The following is a 25,887-nucleotide window of genomic DNA, read 5'->3' as shown; positions in this document are numbered from 1 at the left end:
GGATCTGTTCTTTCATGGAGCTTACTGTCTTCTGGGGAATATTTATACGCAAACAGATCATTACAACGTGATAAGATCTGTGATAGATGAGTCAAGAGAATACTGTGGAAGCCCAACAGAAGGTGCCTAACTTAGTCTGGTTGTTCAGCAGTAAGAGACTACCAGAGATCTGAAAGAGGACTACAGAGTTAGCAGTGGAGAGGCAGGGAAAATGATGGGCCAGCAAGCAGTTCAGTGCTACTGTAACACACATTGGAAGGAAAGGCAGAGGAAGGAGTTGAGAGATGGCAGCAGAGATGAGACTGAAGAGGTCAGATCGTTAAGGAACTTTTATGCCATGCTAAGATTTCATTTTACAATAAAGACATGGGCAGAGTGATGAGAGTGGTTAGCTTTGCTTTTATAGAAGAGTTCATGAGTGATATTGTGCAAAATGGATGGGGTGGGGGCAAGATTAGGGATAGGATGACTACTGCTGTAGTACAGGTGAAAAATAGTGACAACCTGAACTCAGTGCTGTAGGAATGCAAAGAAATGAATGGCTTCGAAGGATCTTGTGGAAGTGAAATTGATCGAGTTTGGTGACTGGGTGTGAATGGATTGAGAGGGAGAAGACAGATGTTCTTAGTTTTCAAGCTTAGACAACAGATGTTTCTGAAATTGCAATACTAGGGGGAGAAATAGAACTGGGGTGGTAGTGAAATTGGTTTTTGGACACACTGAGTCTGAAGGTCTGTGGAAACATTCTTCTGGGACCTGCCATAACTGAGATTTTCTCTTTGCTTTGGAATAGGGCTCTTTTGAATTTTAAAATGCCAATGAGGTAAAAATTTGTGAGACAACAAGAGATAAAAGCCAGTGAAAGGCCTTTATGTACTCTTATTTCTTATCCAAAGCAATGCGCAAATCATATTTAGATGTTACCCACCACTGGCTTCAGCTTTCCACCTGAAGGTAACTGTCATAACAGTTACTGAGTCATTTCTCATGCCAGATTCAGGTCTAAATGCTTGATGTATATTGATTCCTTTGATCTTCATACGATCTAATATGATGACTATTATTATCCATTTGTTTTTACAGATGAGGAAATGAAGGCATCAGTAATTAAGTAACACATACTTAGTAGTGTTAGAGTCAGGGAACAAAACTAGGCAGTCTCCCTCCACTATATCCTTCTCCATTCTGAGGTGAAGAGTTTCCAATCATTCACAAAGCAGGAATTCACAAACTCTGATTCATGGGGACCAAATATGGGCTGCTGCTCGTTTTTGTAAATAAAATGTTATTGCATGGCCACGTTCATTCATTTACATATTGTCTATGGCTACTTGGCAATCCATTGATGGAACTGAATAATTGCAAAAAAGACTAGACCACAAAGCTAAAACTATATCTGGCCGGGCGTGGTGGCTCATGCCTATAATCCCAGCACTTTGGGAGGCCGAGGCAGGGGGATCACCTGAGGTCAGGAGTTCAAGACCAGCCTGACCAACATGGTGAAACCCCGTCTCCATAGAAAATACAAAAATCAGCCAGGTGTGGTGGTGCACGCCTGTAGTCCCAGCTACTTGGGAAGCTGAGGCAGGAGAATCACTTGAACCTGGTAGGTGGAGGTTGCAGTGAGCTGAGATCACGCCATTGCACCGTAGCCTGAGCAACAGAGACTCCATCTCAAAAACAGCCTGGGCAACAGAGACTCCATCTCAAAAACAAACAAGCAAACAAAACCGTATCTGATCCTTTAAAGAATGCATGGGAAGTGCCCTAGACCCCCAATTTGTCATTTTTCCCTTCATGTATGGGAGTGAACAAGGGTAGATGTATGACCTTTGGTCTTATAGCCAAATCTCTGCAGAGACGTCCCTGATAATTTCTCAGTCAAGGCAGAAACTTCTGATCTTTTTTTTTTTTCTTTTAAATCATTTACTCTTCCTATGGCAGAAATTGTGGTCCAATGACAAAACAATTTACAACTTCCTTTGCTTTACGTGGGGTACAAAGTGACAATTTTCTGGCTAAGTTATTAACGAAGACATATATATATATGTGTGTGTGTATATATATATATTTGAGGGGCAAAGACATTAAAAATAAAAGGGGCACTATCCAAGAGATTAGTAGATATTTTTTATTCTCCTTGCAAACAAACAAGAAGTAGTCTCTTAGAGGAAGGGAGACAGAGAACCTTAACCTGACATCTGTAAGAACAACAGTACTCTATTTTATTTTTCATGACTAGCCCTTCAGGCTTTGCACCCATTTGAGCCCTCATAACAAGTGTGTAATAGGGCTTCTAGAATTTATGGCTCTGGAGCCCAATAGAGTGCAGGGCTGGATATATTGACTTGGAAGTAATCGAAACATAGGAGATTCTTGAATAATTTCTTTCTCTATCTGATCCTTAAAGGTACTGTGGTTGTTTCTGCCCTTCGCTCTCTTCCCGTACTACATCCCACTTCTTGGTGACCAGATCCACTCTTACGTTCTCGATTGTTCCTGCTGGCAGAGATTCCCTGAAGCCATATTGCAATCTTGAACTTGCTTCCCTAGTTCAGCCATAGACGCCCACTTTATCTATTGCTAGGACATTTGTTTCCTTTTTGCTATTTTCTTTATAATGAACTCTCCCAACAAAAATCTCACCCAGTCTCTGTCCTTCATGCAAAGAGGTTGGCACCATCAAAATTGTCCTACTTTTAATACGTTATTTACGTTTTGATAGGGAAGGACTTTTAAAATAATTTTTCTAGACCCATTTTACTTCCCTATGAACTTGGGGCTCTGTTCATTTTATTTACTTAAATTAAGCTGTTGTAAATGGACTCTACTCACAATGTTTTTTTCTTAGAAAGCACCTGTTTCCTCTGCTTTCTACATCAATCCATATTTTTTCAAAAGATGAGGGATGAGGATGACCTATCAAAGCATTGCTTCCTCCCATATTGGAAGAGTCCCTGTGTGAACTTATGAGCCTTATTACTTGAAATGGAAGCTACTTTATTGTGCTATTGACACGGAAAGGGAGACTCTTTCTTGACTATGAGTCCTGGGGAGTGGAAAACTTTCGTCATCAAATGGGTCGTCAAAACCTAGAGGATTACACCTGTAGCCTGACAAATTCAGATTTATTTCCTTGCAGGGAGAGATGTCACCCCTAGGCAAGAGGGAGGAAGGAGGCATCTTTTGTAAATTGAGCTTCCATTGAAGAATTCTGAAAAGCATCTAAGGGAAGCAGGAATCCATTTTGGATTGGTTGTTTTGAGGTGGAATTAGGAAAAGGGAGATTTAACCAGGATTGGATGCTGTCATGAGGGAATGATGGCTGAGCAATTGGGTATCTCTAGTAATAAATGAAAATAGCCAGCAATCGGGGGGCATCACTGGTAAGAAGTCAGCAATCACCTAAAGAGGGGATCATTATGGCACTTTATAACTGCTGCATGACTTTGGCAGAAAGTGTTTCCTGCTAATTTTGCAGCTGGCTTTATCTGTGTCTGTCATCCCTGTCTGATTAGTGGCAGGGCTTCTTTTCGCTTTTCAGTCCAAATTGATTCTCACTCTTTTAATCCAAAAGAGATTTTAACTCTTTCAGCATCCTGGACTCATAACTCATCAGAACATTCACTAGGATGCATTTCCCCACTAGCACTTAACCAAGTGTAAGAATCTCAGGTCCATCGTGATTTAATGGAGTAGAAACTTCTAGAGCCAACATCAAACAATCCAAAGTTGAGGCAAAGCAATGTGGCCTCACTAACAGGTTCCAATATAGAATATTTAGAACTTTTCCAGATGCCCCGCTACTCTGCCTTTTGGTAATGCCACTACCCTCACTAATAGTCTTTTCCAGCTTGGAGTGGGTCACTACCTTTCGCCAAAAGCCTAAGGGCTCTTCATGGGGAATAGCATTGTTTTTGAGGCTCACTATACTTGGAATCTGTTCTACTTTTCCAGCCCTTTCTCTTTCCATGTATCCTACCTTTGAGCCACACCAGAGGGATTTTTGCACTTTCATTTCTCTATGTTTTTGCTTACACTTTCCTCTCTCCTGAAATTTCTTTCCTTCCTTTCTCCCAGTCAAAATCCTAATCTCACTTCCCTAATACAAGAACCATTCTCCAAGAAGCCACCCTTGAACCATTCCATTGAAATTACTAGTTTCTTCATTAGCACTTCCATAAAACTTTCTTTGCAACTCTGTTTAGCATTGCTATCGTTTTTTCTCCTAAGCACACAGTGGTTTTTGTTTGTTTGTTTTTCAGTTTTCCTTGATATTTGGGGGAAAAAAAGCTTATTTTACCTACTCTCTACATTCTAGGGATATTTCTTAGCCTGAAGTTCCTAGCTTCACTTGGATCCTTTGGAGGCGTAGGAAGGTGGGGCAACTTGTGAAACTTCATATATATAAATATGTATGTTCCTGTGTGTATGTGTGTGTGTGTATATATATATTTATATATATTTGTGTGTGTGTGTGTGTGTACTTTGCTGGGGTCCACAACTTTCACAGATACTCAAAGAGATGTGTAACCCAAAAGAGGTTAAGAACAACTTTTAGAATATTAGATTGTTGTGGCACAGGCACTCTGCCACTCAAACAGATGGGAGAGACAACCATAGGCAACCAAGAAATCATGACTGTGCATCAAATGTGGGTGCTTAAGGCATGGTACCCAGCTGGGCAGGTGGAGAATGCCATCCATCCAAAGCTGCCAAGGGCTATTAGCCAGTACTGATTAAACTCTGGACTGCACTGACTTTTGGAAATTGCACTAAAATCCAGATCCTCCCTAGTCATGGCACAGAAGCACAGGAGTTGGCTGTGTTTACCTTCATAAATGCCCTGACTGTGCCTTTGTTAGAAGCTTGGTTGGCAGTGGCAGCAATATTACTTGTCCTTGTCTACTTTTTCTACTTCCAGATAAATATTAATTTGATTCATAATCACATTTCAGTTTGTCACAGGCCCCATGAAGTAGATTAGAATTCTGGAGGGAAAAAATATGGTACATCTAAACCGTCTTTCCATAATATACCCAGTAAATAGAAAATCTCTTCAAAAGATTAAATGACACATCTCCTTCACTCCCTTATTGTTACCCAGGTGCCTGAATATATGGGTTGCAATACAACACCATCAATGTTTAGCATGAATGATAGAACCAGATGACTTGACCTTCAGTGTAAGGGATAGGCAGGCCTTTGATTACACTTACGAAATGCCCATGCTAAAAAGGTTCATGTTTTTGAGGATGTTTCTCCTGCCTCTTCTCTCCTATTCCCTTCCTTAAAAATTCTCTGTGGAACTGATTTGGCTAATAAAAGACAGGTTAACTTACTTTAAAAAGGGATTGAAAAATGCATGCACTTCCAATTGTCATGTGCATTCATGGACCTGTCAGCTAATTCTTACTTTGGCAATTTCGAGATCACTTGTCACAAATTATTCCCCTCTCACAGGGCTATCTGAAGAGAAAGCAAAACAACATGCAATTCAGGTAGCTGGATTCAGGTGGGGGTGATTTCACTTTTAATATGTATTTGAGTAACTGGATTCGGGTGGGGGGAGTCTACATTTAATATGCAATCAGGTAGCTGGATCTGGTGGGGGGGATTCCACATTTAATATGCAATCATGTAGGTGGAATTGGGTGGGGAGATTCCACATTTCCTCTTCCTTCAGAGTGATTCTTTATATGTAATATCTGCTTCTTCTCAAACAAACAAAGTTACAAAAATCCTACTACATCAAATGATTTATGAAAAATAAAGGTAATTCTATCAAAAGCAATTGTGACTAGTCTTTCAACCTAGCTATGCATATATGGGGGAGTGTATTTGTTAACCTGAAAGGCAATAAAACCTGTTTATGGGTAAATCGGTTCCTACCAGTGGGTTCTTTTGGGGATATCTAGTAATCTAGGTCAGTAATTCTAAAACTTGAGTGTGTATTGGGATCCCCTAAAAGGCTTGTTAGATCACAGATTGCTGGGCTACACCTAAACAGTTTCTCCTACAGTAGATCTGGGGTGGGGCAAGAGAATACGGATTTCTCACAAGTTGCCAGGTGATGCTGATGCTGCTGGTCTAGGGATCCCACTTTGATAACCACTGACCAAAGTCTTTAAGGTCACAAGGTGTTTGTAATTAGTTCAGAAACCAGGACATAACATGTTTAAAACTCCTTAGCAATACAAGGCAATATGAGGCCCCAAACAAGCAACCATGTGCTCTACAAGCGCAGTGGTGAGAGAACTCTGGGTAGGCAAGATTTCCACTCTCAAATCTGGATAGGGTTAAGATCATCAGAGAGCAGGGCATTCTAGAATGGGGAAATGAACCAAATTAGTTGGAGCTAAGACTGGAGAGGTAGGTAGGGATGTGTCCGTGGAGGACTTTTAATCACATAAGGAGTACAGATTTTATACAACAGGTAGTATTTCTTCCACCAACACACTATCTCCTCCTGTGGCACGTGGGCACAAAGATCTAGCTCCACATTACTGCAGACGGTTTAACCTTCCCCGGCTGGGGTGAGGTGGGAACGTTAGCAAATCTCTGGCGTTTGATGAAGATACTAAGTTAGACTGAGAGGTGGATTACTTGCATCGCTGAGTCCAAAAGTTGCCGGCTTTTGCAGGGATGGGAAAGCAGGAAACTTTTGGAGGTCTCCCAAAATATAAGAAAAGATTGTTTGGGTGTGGATTTAGGTTGAGGACAGGAACAGGAAATATCCTGGGATGTCTGAGGCAACCCAATAGAGGGTCTGAAGCGGACGAGACCATGTAATACAGTGCAATCAATGCTTTTCCATCTTTACGGTGCACCTCTTAGGAGTCACCTGGTGACCTTGCTGAAGTGCAGGTACTAATTCAGCAGGCCTGAAATTGTGCATTTCTAAGATTGTGAGTTCCCAGAGGATGCTGATGCTGCAGACCGCGCTTTGAAGCAAGGTACCATGGGACATCCAGAACGCCTGCGACGAGAGAGGCCTGCTGGCCACATCCCCTGAAGAAGGCAGGATATATGCAATCTTCTAAGCTAAAGTCCCCGTCCTGTCTCTCAGGAGAGGTGAGCAGTGAGGATATGGGGACAATGAGAAGGACGGCTCAAGCAGGGCTGGGGAGGGGCAGAGGTGCCCAGGCGCGCCAGGTGCAAGCGCTCAGGAGAGTGCGGCCGGACTGGGCCCGCGGTTCTGGGGCCGCGGCGCGATTGCAGGAGTTTCGGCCCTCAGCGGCTCCCATCGCGGCTCCCGGGAGCGAAGCGAGACGGCGACGGCGGCAGTCCCTCCCCACGCGGGCGCGCGGGCATGCGGACACCCACTCGGCCGGTCCAGGCTCTCAGGCTCCCGGAAGCGGAAGGGAAGAGAGGCCTGGCCTGGGCGGCGGCGCCGGAGGAGGCGGAGGTGGCGCGACAGGAGGAGGGGAAAGAGCTGCTGGCGGCCGCTAGAGCTGCGGCGGCGAGAGGCGAGCCAGCCGCGACGGTGAGTGTGCAGGCGCGGGGGCGAAGCGGCCGCCCCCACCCCCGGCCCCCGCTGCGCCCCGCCGGGCCCGCCCGCAGCTCCTCCGCGCCGGGCCGCCCTCACCTGTCCCTGCACGCCCCCTGCACCTGCTCTGCTTGGAACCCCGGGGCTTCTCGGTGCCTCCCTGCCCCAGGCCTGGCCTTTCTCAGAGCGTCTTCTGCTAGAGATGCACCCACCTGCTAAGTGCCCATCCCTCAAACTGGCGGTGGGGGGTTCCTGCTGTAGTCGAGACGGTGTTGGCTAGTTATTTATTTTTAAAAAATCTATATCCTGAGTTTCTCGCTTGTAAACTACAGTTTCTGTCTCCGCACCCCCGTCTGGAGACCTACACTGGGATCCTTCGTTTCTCTGTGCTATTCCAGAGCTATTCATTCATTCCAGACTTCTGGTGTGAAGCTGCAGAGAGGACAAACAGTTTGCTCCTTTATTGACCTTCTCACTCCTCTTCTCTTGATCCAAAGAGGTTTTTGGGAAAATGGCTTACGGATGGCAGCAGTTTGCACTTGTTACTGTTCACTATAGTAGGTCGCTGGATTGTAACTGCAGAGTCCATTTAAGTTATGGTCTTTTTCAAGCTATATGTGGGTCACATTTTAAGATCCCTTGAGAGTCAGGGTGGTTGTCTGTATTATCAGGCTGAGAGGACATGACCAATTATTACTTTAAAATATTGCGATATAGCATTCCCTGAAAGTACAAGAGAAAAAAAAAATCAAGGTCATTGTGGGCGGGTCATACATTATACTGTAAAGTTACAGTCCAAAGACGACCAACGATAATTAAGTGCAATTTAAAAAGATGTGTTAAATAGGTCCTCAGCCTACTGTGCTAATAAGTGCACTTTTAAAAATTCACTGCCTTCCTTGTGGTAAGAATGATATTAATAACAGTCACCATTTGATGACTACTTAGTATGTGCCATTCCTGGATTAAAAGGCTTTGGTGTAATATTAAATTCTTCCAACTCTTTAGATGTTACTTATTTTAAAGATAAAATTCAGAGAGATGCTCTATTTTTCCTTGTTGTGCCATCTCTTAAAAGCAAAAAGATGTTTGAAGAATTGAGGTGAGAAATCAATTGGAAAGAAAACCAAATGAGATTTGGTGTCATGAAAAGAAAAACTAGATTCTAGTCCCATTTCTGTCACTATCCAGCTGTGGGGTCATGGGTAGGGCAATGACCCATGTTATTTTCTGTATATCATCATAAATTCTTTAAGGCTTATTTTAGCTTTTCCATGCTTACTTGGAAAATATTATGTTTTTAAATAATATAAGACCCTTTAACGTGTTGAAGGTACATTAAAAACATATACGAAGTATTAGTAAAATTATATCAAAATACAAGTTAAAATGTATAGTTCCATAATTGTTTTGGTGTAGTAGTCTTCCAGAATTCATCATTTTCGATGGAAACAATTCTGTTAGATCCTTTCACACTGTTGAGATTTCTGTTAACATACTTGGGAAGCTGTGGTTGGAATAAATGAAATAGAACATCATTTAAAGAAAATAATGAGGACTGTGTCACTTTTGCCTGTGAGGTGCTTTGTTTAATAAGATAAATCTAAGCGTTTAAAAATGCAGACACATAATCAGCTTAACAGGAAGTTCTGAGATAATCAATGAATCATAACATTTGTACTTCTTATTTGTCTACTGCCTCATTTCTTTAATTCGTAATGACCGATTCAGAACCTATGGAAAAGCGCATGAATAAAATAATGGTTTTATAAAATGTGACCCACATATAGCTTGAAAAAGACCATGACTTAAATGGCCTCTGCAGTTATAATCCAGGGACTTGTTATAGTGAATAGTAACAAATGCAAGCTGCCATCCATAAGCCATTTTCCCGAAAACCTCTTTGGATGGAGAGGAAAAGAGTGAGAAGGTCAATAAAGGAGCAAGCTGTTTGTCCTCCTGCTAGTCTTATTATATAGTGGTTTAGTGAAGAAACTGCTTGAGAAGTTGAGTAATGTCTCCATGGAGCTGTTTTTCTGGAATTGTAATTGAATGTGACTCAATGAAAACTTTTTTAGCATAGGCGGTGACACAGTGGCAGTATCAGTACTACCAGGCAAAATGGGGAAGGCAAAGGAAAGGCTGTTTTTATTGCCAAGAGCTTGTTCCCTAAATTCAGTTTTATTTTATTTTGAGGAATGTGACCTTTTATGTTGTTTTAGTAAAACATTAGGGCTCAGATTCAACTTTTCACATACATTAGTTATAATAGGCAATTTAGCATCTAGTAGAATAATCAGTGTTTAAATAACTTTTATTAAAGTTTAAAATATAGGTGAAATTGTTAAGACAGTTTTTATTGTTGAAAGTGATTTGTTAAGAATTCTTGATAAGTCAGACTAGTTTAAAAAGCACATTTTCTTAGACATGTGAATCATCACTGCTCATTGATAGCTCCCTGAACAAAAATACCTTAGTATGATGGTAGTTTGTTTGTTTCGCTCTTTATATCTAACCTGGGCAAAATTGTGACATTTTTGAAGTTTGCCTTCTGCCTTTCAAGCTGCTTTTTCCTCTGTGCTGTTTCTCTCAGGGTAGATTCACCTTCTTCTCCATTTCAGAGATTCTCTTAACCTATGTGTTGCTCCTTCTACAAAAGGGCAGGTTGGGTAAAATAGGTATTTTACCATTCACTGATGAATTTTTAAAAATTCTAATGTAAAATGCTCAAGTGTGATGTCAACCAGGCTTCTGATTTTAAGCTTTTTATCCGTAATTACAGAATGAAGAACTTTTTCACCTACTGCAGGATTTTCAGCTTCAGCAAGCAGGTGAGGAGAGATTTTTCTTATGGTGTTAGTGTTCTTAAATCATGCCTGCTTTGGTAAAGCCTGGTGTGAAGGAAATCTAATTTAGTCTCCTACCCCCCACCCCACCCAATCTCTCTTGGTGCAGTGGGTACTAAAAGGTAAGTAGCAGGCTTCCTCTTCCTTCTTGAAAGAACATACTTGATTCATATCCAGGAAAAGCCTGGGCCTCTTCATTTCTGACATTTACTGTATCTGAAGGTTTTTCCTTATGCTGATTTTGGAACAAAAGTTATCTGTTTTTCATCCCCGTCCCTATCCTACAATTAATCCTGCCCTTTCAGTCCCTTTTCCCACTCCTATCTCCCTAAATGAAAACTCCCACAGAGACATTTTGTACTGACTGAAACAATATTTGGTGGTCTTTAATTCATATCGCCCCACACCTCCCAAGCTATTTTTACTTTTTGTTAGAAGATTCTAATGAAGTGAGCTTGAGCTGTGGAGAATGGAGACCGAGGCTGCAGTGAGCTCTGATTGCAGCACTCCAGTCTGGACAACATAGTGAGACCCTGTCTCAGACAAACACACATAAAAAAACAGTGCCCCAGTTACCTACTTTCTCTAAAGTTAAAGCAAGTTAATGCAGGTAGGGAAAAATAAAGGTAAATGCCTGTATTAGCAGTACTAATACTACTAGTACTGCTAATACTACTAGTGCTGCTAGTACAGGATAGTGTTAACAGTATTAATAATACTTCAGTGTAGTACTACTAATACAGTCATTTGTATTTATTTTTTACTCATGAGACTGGTAAACACAAAAGCAGATTTATGAGAAGAGCAACAGCTTATGCTCAGTTTTGCCCAGAATGTAATTTAAAAACTTAGTCTACAGAGTAGAGTCTTGAAACTATTGATGGTGCATGCACGTATGTTACGCTTTGACACTTTGTCCACCCACATTTTTACAGTCTTCCTGGAAAACTCAGCAATTGATTCAGAATCCCTGCTTGCAGTATACTTTATTAGCTTCTGAAATCAAGTACTGATTTTCTTTCACACTTTATTTCTTTGCCAGTCCTGCTTTTACTTGAAAGTGATTTACTTTAGGGGCTTTAATTCAGTCATTCTATTTTTTTTTTTTTTAGATGGGGTCTTGCTCTGCTGCCCAGGCCGTAGTGCAGTGGGGCAATCTCGGCTCACTGCAAGCTCCTCCTCCCAGGTTCACGCCATTCTTCTGCCTCAGCCTCCTGAGTAGCTGGGACTACAGGCGCCCACTACCACGCCTGGCTAATTTTTGTATTTTTAGTAGAGACAGAGTTTCACCGTGTTAGCCAGGATGGTCTCGATCTCCTGACCTCGTGATCTGCCCACCTCGACCTTCTAAAGTGCTGGGATTACAGGCGTGAGCCACCGTGCCCGGCCTAGTTCAGTCATTCTATTTTAGATCAAATCTCTGTTTTTGGTTTTCTGCTTAAAGAACGCCCCCAGCCAACATGTAGAAATACAGCTTCAGCTAGTGTAATACTAGCTGAAGGGCTCTCATATTTGAAGTTTTTTTTAACTTGTTCAGACTTTAGAAAAGTAGATAACGGGGCATATTTTGTTGTTCTTGTGCTTGTTTTGTTTTTTGTTTGAGACAGAGTCTCACCGTTGCCCAGGCTGGAGTGCAGTGTAGTCAGAGCTCACTGCAACCTTGGTCTCCATCTCCCTGACTTAAGCGATCCTCCCACTTCAGCCTCCCAATAAGCTGGGACTACAGACGAGTGCCCCCACACCCGGCTGGTTTTCTGTTTGTTCGTTTTTTTTGTTGTTGTTGTTTTTGAGACAGAGTCTTGCTCTGTCTCCCAGGCTGGAGTGCAGTGGGGCAATCTCAGTTCACTGCAAGCTCTGCCTCCTGGGTTCAAGTCTCAGCCTACTGAGTACTTGGAATTACAGGTACCTGCCATCACATCTGGCTAATTTTTGTATTTTTAGTAGAGATGGGGTTTCACCGTGTTGGCCAGTTGGATCTTGAACTCCTGACCTCAGGTGATCCACCCACCTCGGCCTCCCACAGTGCTGGGATTACAGGCATGAGCCACTGCTGTTTGTTTTTTAACTAGAGGCTAGGTCTGGCTATGTTGCCCAGGCTGCTCTGGATCTCCTTAGCTCAAGCAATCCTATCCAACTCACCTCCCAAGTGTTATGATTACAGGCAAGAGCAGGCCCTGGGGTATTGTTAAACCGTTTCATTACTTTTAATGATGGGGACCCAGAAACATTGTTTCATTCTGGAGTTTGTAAAACTAGAAGTAAAACTTATCTTTCACTTTCCCTTCCTCTCCTCTCTCCTTCACTCCCCTGTAAAGTTAGCTTTTTGGAGGTGCTGCTTTGCCAGGCCATTTCTCTTTTAAGCGTGACAGCAACTGTGTAAGTTGACATTTTTATCTCCATTTTACAGATGGTCAAACTGAAGTTTGAAAATAAACTGAAGCTTGGAAAGTGAATAAGAGACTGTGTCGTAATTTCTCTTTTAACATCTGTAGAAGGTTAATTTTTTAATCTGTTGATAATCAACTGAATATCTATGTGATATTTAAAAAATTGAATTCCTAATTGCCAGGGAGAGCGTGATTTTTACGGAGAATTATTTAACTGCCTACACTTGACCAGTTTTCAGAGTAGAATGATATCAGAAGTCAAAAAGTTTTTAAAGTATGTTTTTAGCTGTAACTCTGCTTTCTAAATTCATTGTTGGCTGTAATTAATAAGTTTAAAATTTCGTATATTCATCTAATAAGCATTTTCTCTTGGCACTGTGGAAAAAAAATTTGGTGTGTTTGAAAACTTAGCTTGTAAATTGTTGATTGTATTCTTTCAGGCGTAGCAATATCAAAAATATTTAATGACGTATAGTTTTGAAACTTTGGAATTGTTTTGTTATTCCAATTTTTTGGATGTTTAGGCCCAACATTACTTTTGTTTGTTTGTTTTGTTTTTGAGACAGGGCCTTGCTCTTGCACCCAGACTGGAATGCAGTGGCACGATGATCTCTGCTCACTGCAGCTTCCGCCTCCTGGGTTCAAGCTTCTAGCGATTCTCATGCCTCAGGCTCCCGAGTAGCTGGGATTACAGGCGGGCGCCACTATGCCTGGCTAGTTTTTGTATTTTTGGTAGAGACAGAGTTTCAGCATGTTGGCCAGGCCAGTCTCAAACTCCTGACCTCAGATGATCTGCCCACCTTGGCCTCCCAAAGTGCTGGGGTTATAGGCATGAACCACTGTGCCTGGCCCAGCATTACTTTTATTACCACATAGATGAGATTTGATTTCTAGCGGTGGTGGTGTTTATCTAGTACTGAAATACGAATCTCATTTCAGAGTCTGCAGTGTAGCTCTGATAACTATAAATGTAAAGTAGGATTTTTCTTGATTTTAAGCCACTGAGTGACTGGGATTTGACTCATGGGTGATTGACGTGTGCTATAACCTACTAACGTTACTGACAGAAACTACTGTTTTGCTGAAACATTAGGAAGCCACTCTCAAGTCATAGACTTAGCAGCATTATTGTTTTTGGCCACGTTTCAAAAACGTTTTGTTGTACCACATTTAATTCTGTTTGAATTTTTTCCTGAAAGAGTTCATTTATTTGCCATTGGGGTAGCAGCTCTTTAACTTTTTTATTTTTTCGAGATGAAGTCTCGCCCTGTTGCCCAGGCTGGAGTGCAGTGGTGCAATCTCTGCTCACTGCAACCTCTGCCTCTTGGGTTCAAGCGATTCTCGTGCCTTAACGTCGTAAGTAGTTGTGATTACAGGCACACACCACCATGCCCAGCTTATTTTTGTATTTTTAGTGAAGACAGGGTTTTGCCGTGTTTGCCAGACTGATCTTGAACTCCTGACCTCAAATGATCCTCCCACCTCAGCCTCCCGAAGTGCTGGGATTACAGGCATGAGCCACTGTACCCAGCCTTTAACTTTGTAATTCTGTGTTTAGTCTCTAAAAAGCAAAGGTGCAGCCAAGGAGCCCACTTTAAATTAGCTTAAAAAGTTAAGAGTAGAAACAAAGTTCATTTGACAATCTAACAATTATGGACCATAGAGAAGTTGACCTTGGGAGGAAATACAAGTTCCCTGCCCCCCACAAATATATAAAGGCAAAAGAAATGTAATGGTAATAATTTTGGTGTGTTTTTTACATTCTCAGTATTTAATAGTTTGCTGTTGCTGTGGTAACCAGCACACTTAACACACTTGTAACTTGTCCTTCGTTTCTTGTCTTGGAGAATGGTTCCACCCTTCACCTAGATCCTAATGTGAAACTTGGGAGCCATCCTAGTCTGCCCTTTGCTCCCAATTGATCACTAAGCCCTATCAGTTTTATTTATTTAAGTTCTCCCAGATCTGCCCTTTTTCAGTATACCTCCTGTCTTAAGTGTCACTACCCCACCCACTTACACACACACACACACACACACACACACACAATTCCCCTTATCAGTTACCATTTTTGGGGTGCTCACCCCGTGTGCCCTCATCATTTCTTGCCAGGTTAACAGTCAGTCTACCTGGTTGCATGTAGTCAATCTCAGTGCTTTATCAGTCCACCAAAATTCAGCCCTCAGATTGTGTCTGTTCTTCCGAAAATGCAAATTTGATCATGGCGTTTTACTGCCTAAAATCCCTGAGTGGTTTTCCACTGTGTTCAAGGTGAAATCCAAACTCATTGGCATGGTTTAACAGTGTTTTTCAATCTGAGGATCTACCTGTGGGTCATGAAATCGGTTTAGTAGGCTATGACCAGTATTATACATTTTTATTAAAGTAAAATAAATAGGTTGCAGTGGTACCCAACTGTAGTGCCAGCGGCCCAGGAGGCTAAGGCAGGAGGATTACTTGAGCCCAGTGTGCTATGATCGCACCTGGGAATAGCCACTGCACTCCAGCGTGGGCAACATAGTCAGACCCAGTCTAAAAAAAAAAAAAAAAAAGAATAGCGATATCAGCGTGTGTCATATGTAGTAAGGGTAAATATCACTTCATTAAACTTTTTTAGTTATTCATATATATCTGTGTGTACTAGTAATGTTATAAAATTTATTAGAGTTGGTTGTGGTCAAAAGGATGAACGTCTTATCCCATTCTATATGCAGTGATTCTTGTTATTTCAGTTTACTCAGATTTCCTTTGCCTGCTTTTATGCCTTTGCTTTTTCTGTTCTCTTGGTCTAAAGAGTCTCCATTCTTCATCTAGCGAACTCACAGGGTTTGTTGTCTTCAGGAATCTTTTCCTGATGGCTATGTACCGTAAGAAATAAATTTTGTAATATGACCTATGACCCAATATCCTTACCATATGAGGTAGCAGTCTTGTCCCCTTGCCCTCTTTCTTAACTTGTCTTACTGGTCTTGTCTGTTTGCTAGTCTGCCTCCATTGAAGATAGAGTCTTTCTTTTTCATCTATACCCTGTGTTAAAGCATAGTATGTATAGTAGTTAAATGTTGATTGAGTTAATAAAATAGTGCATCAGTATATGTTATATACAGCACTTACAGTATATATTTTTAAGCCTGAATTGTAGAAACTGACTTATGTTTGACTCTCTTAATAGTTTCATTACAGGAGGATTAACTGTCTTAAAACATTTTAAATTAAAACTTCCATTTTAAGCTGTTTATCTTTGTTTATGAATTGTGATTATGTACTTCTAGCAGAATCTATTGTTATTTTGTGATTTGTGGCCAAGGAAGTGTGTAATGGAGCCCAAATACTGAACATACAATGCTTATTTGATTTTATGGGAAGTGGGTGATTTTAAAAGAGAGACTCTCATGTGTAATGGTAACCAAATGCAAATTCTGAGGGGATGGGTGGGATATGAAAGCACAGAATCAAATGGAGTTGAATTTTTTTGTTCTTATTTCTAAATTTAAGACATTTGTAATTGGCATTTTGACAGAATATTTAGTTGCTTATCGTTTTTATCTTTGTGAGAAATCATTGTTTCTTAAACCATTAATAGGTCCTCATGGAAAACTGTTCTTGAAGAGAGATCCATTTGGTGGGATATAATTAAAAAAAATGAATCAAAAGAAAATCTCTAAATGCTGGTGCCAGAAAAATTACAGCACACCTCAGTGAATTTGCAAGTGGTAAGTTTGCTTTTGATTTTACATGGTAATATATTTTTGAATTATGTGCCATAGTATCCTTGGAGTCTTATGCTTAGATGCACTTAACTGTCAATTAGCAAATGTAGTTACTTTATGTTTATTTAAAAGTTTTTATACTAAGTTTTAACCAAATCTGTTTTCTTAAATAAGACTTTTTCCGTAGAGAAAAATAATCTGTAAAGAATAAGTTTGGGAAACATCTTATCGTAAGTGTTATATGGCTTTACAGCAAATCCTTCCGTGCTTCATTTTTAAAAATAATTTTAAAAGCATTTATTATAAGGATAATATATAGTGACAAAGAGGCCTAAATTAAACATTTTGTTTGTAAGTTTAGTATCTCTTAGGTTATCTTTATTTTTAAGTTAATTGAAAAGAATTTAGAAGTACATGGCTCTTGATAAACTTAGAAGAACACATAAATATTTGAAAGCCTTCCTTCTCACTACTCCTTTCTCAGCCCATTGAGAACAGTTTGGTTGGTCTGTTTTCTTGCAGTCTTTTTTTCCTGCCCTTGTGCAGAAATTACTTATGCACATACACACATATTTTTTCTAACAAAAATGTTATATAAGCTATTCTATAATTTGCTTCCCCCAACACTTAATTTTGAAGAATTTCCAACAGAAGCATTGAATTTTGTTGTGTAACATCTGAATACCTATTACTTAGATTCCTAACTAACATTTTAACAAATTTCAGCACGTTCATGTATCTTTCTATCCACTTTGTTATTAATTTGGGGGATTCATTTCAAAGTAAATTGCAGCCATCATTATGCTTTCCCTCTACATAATTCAGTATACATATTGTTAATTAGGGCTCAGTATTGGTTTACAGTTTCTTAAAGGTAAATTTACATACCTGACATGCAACAATCTTAAGTGTACATTTGCTGAGTTTTGACAAATTCATACATCTTTGTAACTCAGACTCCATTATCAATAGAAACATACTTATTGGCACCACAGAGAGTTCCCTCATGCCTGTTTCTGGTCTGTCTCTATCCTTGTCTCTTTCCAGAAAGCCAGTTAAGGTCTCTTCCCTCTCCACTCCTAACGGATTTTGTCTGTGTCACTTGTTTTATTCACTCAGCAGTATGTAGTGGGTAGTTATATGCAGATCTAAATCTGCCGCCTTTTCTGCCTTAAAAAAAAATTGCAATGGCTTGGAAATAGTTTACACTATGGGTGTATTAGAATTTATTTGACCATTCCCTTTTCTCTACATGGACATTTAGATTGTGCCATGCTTTCGTGATTACGGAAAGTGCTATGTCCTTGTACATCCTCGTATGTGTATATACAGTCTCAGGAGTACTTTTGTAGGTAATAGTAAAAATAAAACTGCTGGGTAAAAGGGTTTTACTTTTTGATACATACTGCCAAATTGCCCTCCCAAGATGATTGTATCAGTTTACATGCCCACCAGTAATGTGTGAGAGTGTCCTTTTTTTCTGTGCCCTCTTAACATTGGATATCATCTTTCTAAAAGTTTTTCAGTACAATACATGAAAAATGTACCTTGTTATTTATTTCACATTTTCCTAATCAGTAATGATTAGCCATTGGATTTCTTTCCCTTTGTGAATTGCTTCTTTATATATTTACATTGTATGCCTCTTGTCAGTCATGTGTTGTATTTTTTCCAGGAATGCTTTGTCTTTTAACTTTGCTTTTCGTGTGTTTTGGGCTTCAGATGTGTTAATTTTTATCTGGTCAGACATGGCTGATGGGTCTTTATTGTGAAGGCCTTCCTTCTTCCAGGAATATAAAACCACTTGCTATTCTAATACTTTTCCTTTTAATGAAATTTAGAAGAAAAAGATAAATCATTGTGAACTGAAGTGCCAGGAAAAATTTCAAATGGAGAACGAGATTCAAATTGGCCTTGAAGTCTGAGTTGAATTTAGATGGAGTAAGCAGAATGGTAGGGACGTTTCAGATAGGAGGAATGACTAATGGAATATCTTCGAACAGTGGTAACAAGACCCCTTAGGCTGAGGTGAAGAGTCATATAAAACTGTAAGCATAGACATATGTGTTTGGATATATTTCTTGGTAATTATTTTGGCTAATCTTTATGATTTTCTAAAATCTGCATCTTGATGTTATAGTTTTCTGTCCATTAAGAGTTTTGTCATTTTCATAGTGACTTGAGTATTCTTCTTGAGGAGAATATGTGGTGAAATAAAGTTGCCTGAAAAGGCAAAAAATGGTAGTATTCCACTGGAATAAGTTGAACATTATAAATACTTACTCAGTCTGGTTTATTAGAGTGAAGTTATAATTGTTTTTAAAGTTTGTGCTGTAGTAATTTACATCATTTAGTCCCTGTAGTCGACTATAGTTACCAGATAGCAATCTTAAAAAAAGTTGAAGTACCAGTATATCCACTAGTTACTTAATCAGAGTTTTGAGTTATGAGCTCACCATTTAATATACAAATTAGTACGTTGGAATCTCCCGCTAATGAAAGTATTTTATGAATGCTGTCCTTAAGACCGAGTAACAGCATTGTGTTCAGTTTGGTCGTTGCTCAGGATGTGTAATAGTTTCTCTTCAGCCATAAGCCACGCCTGGTAGATATTAATTGAGTGGAGAGATGATCTTGCACCTCTTCCAGTTACGCATTTGTGGTTTGTCATCTGATTTGGAGCACTTGGAAGATCACTGTTTTGTGTTCTGCAACCCAATTGAGAGGATTATGTGGAGCTAAGTTTTACCAGTCAGGTATTTTAAAAAATATATTCAACATCTTATTTGTTTGTTGTTATATTTTTCTATCCTGTGCTCACTTTTCCTTAGGGATACTTGCTCTTTTAGAGATTGTCATCTATGTGTGTTTACATCCAGGAAAAATGGATATATTTTAAACTATACTTTTCACTTTGTAATTTTTTTTTGTTGTGAGAGATCGCTTCTAGTGATAAAGAAAAATTTGTTCTCTAGTGGAGGAGAATAAAAATGGAGTTCAAAAATGAATATTTGATAATTTTGCCGCTTGTTTTGCTGGCTCATGTACTTTTCTGTTTCTAAAGTTAATAAATTTAGAAATAAGTAATGAAGTTATTCTCATATATACTTAATGAAATTCATGTTCTGTTTTTAGTCTTGAATAGAACTGAAACGTTAAAGAAAGAAAGGTACATAAAATTAATAATATTGAACATGTTGAAAGAGCACTTGTCATTTCTTTTAGCACTTGATAGTTGGCAAGACTAAAAAATTAACATTGTCTTGAATGTTTCTCTTTTTGACTGTGTAGATAGCTTACCATTTGTATTTGAGATTCCTTTATTAAAATGATTCTTAGCAAATTAAATAGCATGCTTTATCCTGACTTTCTTCATTTTAATGATACCAATCTGTCTTTTGATTTTTAAATTAAAAGATAAGTAAAATGAAACTTTCATTTGTTTAGTGGCCTAGGCACTATTTCTATTTTAGAATTCATACACAAGTTAGAATATATCTGATTTAAACCATTGAGTGGTATTGCATTTGGGTTCTTTTTTTTTTTTTTTTTCTGCTGCCCAGTATTTACAGGATCTGGGGATGAGAAAATGGGGGTATTCCTTTAAAATTAAGTATTCCTTAGTGTCTTTTTCTTTGTTTCAGTAGCTTTATAGCTTGAAGAACATTGGCAAGGCCTCTAAGGGATGGTACCCTGAGGCTTTTCAATTGATTATGAATTGTTCTTAGAATGAAGTGGACTGGGATATAGGCTGAAAATCTGGGAGTCACCCTTGACACTTTTCCCCTATAACACCTAATATCTAATCAACCAGAAAGTCAGACTGGTTTGATGCTAACAGTTGCTTCTTTCTGCAAACCTAATTTTGGCTTTTGCCTTCTCTTAGCCTAATGGATCTCTGTCTTTAATTTTATCATTCACACCAGAGCTTCAGTAATTTATTCACAGTACACATTTCATCATGTTAATCCCCTGCTTCAATAGCTTTCTATTGCCAAAGAATTCAGTCTTAGCATTCTAACATGGCATCTTTATGTCCTTCATGATATAGGCCCGTATTTCTTAGCACTCACTCTCCACAGAAAGCTTTATGATTTGTGATGGCAGGTTGTAACACCTCCCACAGTTTCTACTCTTGCTCCTGCTATTCCTTCTGTTTGCAGTATTGTTGTCACTTTTCATTGCTTGGATAACTTTTACTAACCTTCTAAGACTGAATTCAGGTTTCATCTATTATAGGAAGTCTTAGTTTATCTAGTCCCATCTTCTGTGCCCCTATTAACATTTTGTCTGCAAATCTGGAACTTACCATATTGAGCCTTTTTTCTGATTCTTTTTCCCATTAGACTGTTTTAAGCAAAGACCATGTCTTCTTCATCATTGTCTCTGCAATGTTTAACAAGTAATGGGTGTGTAGTGGAGGCTCAGTGAATATTTGTTGAACTGAGTAAGTTCAACTCATTGTGGTAACATTGAAGTGTTTGTGAAGCTCATGGGTCAGTGGTTCGTAGACACCAGTCAGCTGTTATCAGACTCTTGCAGAGCATTTTACAACATTTTATTGCTTTTTGAGCTTTATGAAGAATTATGATTCAGTAGGTGTAGAATGGGGTCTGGGGATATGTATTTTTAAAAAGCTCCCCAGGTGTTTTTGGTTTTCTTACAGGCTAGAGAACCATTGTCCTAGTTTATTATTATACCATTACATTTCATGTAAAAGGTGCCCTCTAGACTTTATGCAACAATTTATTATTTCAGCCTTGGAAGTTATATCTACCAAAGTATGGATGTATTTTAAGTCACTTTTTTGGTACCATATATATATATATATATAGAAGTATCTTAACTCCTTAAGTGTCTCATTGAGAGATCTGTTAGCATATTGTTAACACTCAACTAAGAAAAGCCTCATTTAAACAGGAGTCTTCTTGAATTGATCATGATGAGATTTGCTGGGCTTCATTCTATGAATGTTAGTATTTTTGGCAATTTGTAATTTTCACTTTTTGTCGTTTTTCAAAATCCTTAAAAAATGTTTTATTGTAGTTTAAAATTAAACTAAAGTGCACAGTTCTGAAGTATACAGCTCAGTGAATGTTTTACATGTGTATATACCCATAAAGTACCACCCAGGTCAAGATATGGAACATTTTCAAACCCCTCAAAGGTTCTCTCATGTTCCTTTTCAGTTAACATACACCCCTGTCACCACAAGATAACCACCATTTTGACTTGTGTGACCATCAGTCTTCTGATTAAAGCTACTAAAAATTTTTGTACGTAATCTTTTGGTGGACATGTGTATTCATTTCTTTTGGGTTTACACGGGAAGTTCAACTCATTGTGGTAAGGACTGGGTTAAGGACAAACTTATGTTTTAAATTCAGTAGATGATTCCAATTTATACCTGTGATAGCAATTCATAATGAAACATTGAAATTATTTGAAGCTTATGGTAAAATTTGAATATCCTGAAACTTCTGTTTGTTTTCCCAAGTATTTATTGTAAAAATATATATACAAAGAAGTATCAATAAATATGTCAACTATAGGAAGAAAATATCAAATATGCAAAGAAAACTCAATGTCATTTTATAGAAGTTTTGCCAGAAATATAGTTTTTAGTCAAATTTGTCTATGTAAGTAATTGTTTTCTTTGTTCCTTCTCCTTAGGATCATCCTTCCTTGTGGGTTAGCAGGCAGTTATAAGACTGCAAAATGGGTCTCCGGATTCACTTTGTTGTTGACCCACATGGTTGGTGCTGCATGGGTTTGATTGTCTTTGTTTGGTTATATAATTTTGTTTTAATTCCCAAAATTGTCCTCTTTCCTCACTATGAAGAAGGACATATTCCAGGCATATTAATAATAAGTAAGTTTCTTGATCTTTATTTTCTTGTATAATTATTTTTCTCACTGTAAACGTTTTTGGAGTGTAGTGTCACTATGTTAACTTTCCTTTTAATATATTTAGTATTTTAGCAGTGCTGTCAATATTCAGTTATTTACTAATTCATGAACTTACAGAAATAATGGCCTTTATAGATTTGCAGTTAGATAAAAGTGATATCTCCATTTTTAACTGCAAAGTACGTAAAGACCGTCTTGTTAAAAATAGAAAACTGACACAGTAGTGATAACTTGCATGTCTATCTGTATTTTCAATATTGCTATTTTGTACCTAATTACAAATGTAGTCATTTTAAATAGAGATAATATATGTTACTGAGAAGTAAGAATTTCATAAGAAAAGTGTTGGTTACGAGGTTGATTATGGTAACACTTTGAACTTCTGGATAGTTATTAGTCAATTAGTGATGGCTTGCTTATGATTAAAATAAATTGAAATTATATATTTTACATGTACATGGCATTTACAGTTTTCATGCCCATTACCTCATTCTGATCTCACATGAACCATGGGAAATGTTATATATATGATAAAACTGGCCAGTAGTATGCAGTCAGTCCTGGATTGAGCACTCAGACTGTTCCTTTCACATGTACAGTGTTTTTTTAAATCCCCCCAACAGAATTCCTCTATTCTTACTAATTTAAAAATGTAGAATTATGGTGGCCAAGTCTATTTTCCCTTACTATTTTTGTTTTCTGGTTATTAATTTTAAAATTAAAACATTTCTAAGTCTTAGTTCTCAAATTAATTGTTTTAAGATCCATCAAAAGGGACAGTTGAACTTCACTAATTCAGAGTAATATTGAAGATACCCAGTTAATAAAAAAGTTTACTTGTTGGTATTTTGATCCTTTCTAATATAGAACATGTAGTAATTAAAAGTGAGCCTCTTCATTTATGCCTTTATTAATAGGAAGTCCCTGTTAAGGGATCTGATTTATAAGAAGTTTGAGTTATTATCATGTAAAATAATAATTAAAATTAGTACTATTTAAGATAGTCCTCCTGACAGTATTATTTAGTGAGTTAAATTATTTATTTTTTCATCTTTTGAAAATTTTTCTGCTGATGGTGTTTATTAAAATATACATTTTAAACTTTAATTATGATTGTTGATAAAATGTTTTAAAGGATAAGTAACTAATTTCTTTAATTTATTTATTTTAAAGTATTCTATGGCATTGCCATATTCTGTCTGGTTGCCTTAGTGAGGTCCTCAATAACTGATCCAGGAAGACTCCCTGAGAACCCCAAGATCCCACATGGAGGTATGGTACTCTGGATTTATCAGTTTTGCTGATGCCAGAATTACTGTCTTTATTTACATATTTTATTGCCTTTAATGTGTATTGATTATGTATGTCATCCAACACTGCTTTGAAGTCTTTGCTTGTATGTGTCTTTTCCAAACTTCTCTACTTAAAATTGCAACCCTGCTCCCCCTGCACCCCTGCAATTTCACCACACCCCATCTCTTGTCTTCCTTTTCAGTTTACTTGTTTGTTTGTCTTCCACCTCCCATTCTAGATCTCCATAAGCTCTGTGAGAGTATAGATTTTTTGTTTTTGTTGTCTTCATTTACTCACTGCTGTATCCCTCATATCCAGAAGAGTCTCTGTCATTTAAGATGCTCAGTACATAGTTGTTGAATGATACATGATTATCTGAGAAGTTATATTTTAATTTTAAAAAGGAGTTTTCTTGATGGTGCCACTTACGTTATGTTATAAATACAATATTGCTTAGAATAAATACTTGTAGTATTAAGAATATTATTATCTATTTTTCCAAGTTCTAACAATTCAGTGAAAAATGGCAAGCATTTATTCTAGTTTCATTCAAAGGTGATTTTTGATTACTCTATTGCATAATAGCCATTCAGATCTCAAAAATGAATTAAAAATGTATTGCTTGTTTTATTACATACTGGGTATATATTGTATATAGCCTTATTTATTTTCATTCCTGAGGCTCACTCTTTGATTGTTTGCTATATAAGCTTTGAGAACTCTCTGAACTTTCTTCTAGTAAGAAATTTATATGCGTGTGTAGTACATTGCGAACTAAAATACTTTTTATAGTAATTTAGTAGTTTCCAACTTGGTGCACATTAGAATCCACCTGGGGAACTTCAAAAAATCTCAATGTCCAGGTCCCACCCCATTTAGTTTAATCAGAATGTCTGGGGCATAGGAACCAGATATCAGTATTTTTGAAAGATCCTAGGTGCTTCCAGTGTGTGGCACAGTTTGGGAACCAATGCAGTAATTTCTTAGGAAATTAGATTAAGTGACAGGTTACTTATAAAGTCTCCCTTAAATTCTGATTATTGTTTTTCGACACCCATCATTTGGAGGCTTAGTTGGCCTTGAAAATTCAGAGATTCAGTGGGAATATTACACTGATGTTTATATAACCGTGAAAGTTTTTGAATACTACATTAAATATTAAGTTTTTATTAATGTATAGAGGCAGTAGGACTGTCATTAGAAGTTTGTGTATGTATCCCAGCACTGTGGGAGGCCGAGACGGGAGGATCACGAGGTCAGGAGATCGAGACCATCCTGGCTAACACGGTGAAACCCCTTCTCTACTAAAAATACAAAAAACTAGCCGGGCGAGGTGGCGGGCGCCTGTAGTCCCAGCTACTCCGGAGGCTGAGGCAGGAGAATGGCGTAAACCCGGGAGGCGGAGCTTGCAGTGAGCTGAGATCTGGCCACTGCACTCCAGCCTGGGCGACAGAGCGAGACTCCGTCTCAAAAAAAAAAAAAAAAAAAAAAAAAAAGAAGTTTGTGTATGTATATGTGTTTTGCAGTGGGACAGGAGCAGGGAGGGTGGCACTCAACAATTTGTATAGAATCACTTTTCTTCCCACCTGGCTTAGCTAAAAACTCTCTAAAATATTGTATATATGTGTTATCTACTTCAACTTGAAAATCCAGTGGCCCATGAAAATCAAAGAAACAGGTATTTTCTAACTTGAAGACCTGTTTCTGATGAACTCTTTAGTTTGCAGTGGTGAAAGACTCAAATGCCTAGATGTTCCAGACACAGCAAATCAATGAGAGGGGCCATATAGCAAGTATTTCATATTAAAAATTTCATACCTTATCTGAAAGTAGTTGTCTCTACTTAGCTATAGTAAAATTGTCATGCAATTAGATTGTTAGATCTTAAAATTCTCAGAATACGGGGAATCCCAATTTTTATTAGAAATTTTGTGATTAAAAAAAGACACTGGAAACTAATTTAAAAGTTAAGAATGTTGTATATGCCCCCAAATTTGTATCTTTAGGCCTAATTGACTAATTGAGTCTACATGTAACAACTCTGTTATCTTTAATGTCTAGACTGTAGTGATGTAGGACACCCTGGCATCTTGCTGACTGTTTGGATGTCTGCTTTACGTCTTGTCTCAGTTGGCATGTGGCCTATTTTTCTTACCCGAATTCAAAAAACTTCCCATTCACTCCATTGACGAAAGTACGCTTACTTGTCATATATTAATGTTTCTCCACAGTCTTTTTCTAAAAGTATCACA

General features: G+C 38.4%; 1 protein-coding gene across 7 annotated transcripts in view; it reads left to right on the top strand.

Annotated features, from left to right (window-relative positions):
• The first annotated feature begins 6,793 nt into the window (after positions 1-6,793).
• The window catches only part of ZDHHC21 (zDHHC palmitoyltransferase 21), a 98,004-nt gene continuing 78,910 nt past the window's right edge, over positions 6,794-25,887 (top strand). For 2 of the 7 annotated variants that reach the window (XM_007969207.3, XM_037998391.2), the window contains exons 1-5: positions 7,259-7,486; positions 10,272-10,320; positions 16,306-16,435; positions 22,106-22,304; positions 23,516-23,614. In XM_007969207.3, coding sequence (XP_007967398.2) covers positions 22,151-22,304; positions 23,516-23,614 — 253 coding nt within the window. In that variant the 5' untranslated portion in view covers positions 7,259-7,486; positions 10,272-10,320; positions 16,306-16,435; positions 22,106-22,150. Of the gene's footprint in view, positions 7,487-10,271; positions 10,321-16,305; positions 16,436-16,464; positions 19,189-22,105; positions 22,305-23,515; positions 23,615-25,887 lie in introns of those variants that run through there. The other 5 variants (XM_073021612.1, XM_037998389.2, XR_005240425.2 and 2 more) reach the window with 5 other exon arrangements.

The sequence above is a fragment of the Chlorocebus sabaeus genome, chromosome 12 (assembly GCF_047675955.1).
Source record: "Chlorocebus sabaeus isolate Y175 chromosome 12, mChlSab1.0.hap1, whole genome shotgun sequence".
NCBI classification, from domain to species: domain Eukaryota; kingdom Metazoa; phylum Chordata; class Mammalia; order Primates; family Cercopithecidae; genus Chlorocebus; species Chlorocebus sabaeus.
The sequence above is the reverse complement of the archived record's forward strand: the minus strand, read 5'-3'. Positions and strand labels throughout refer to the sequence as shown.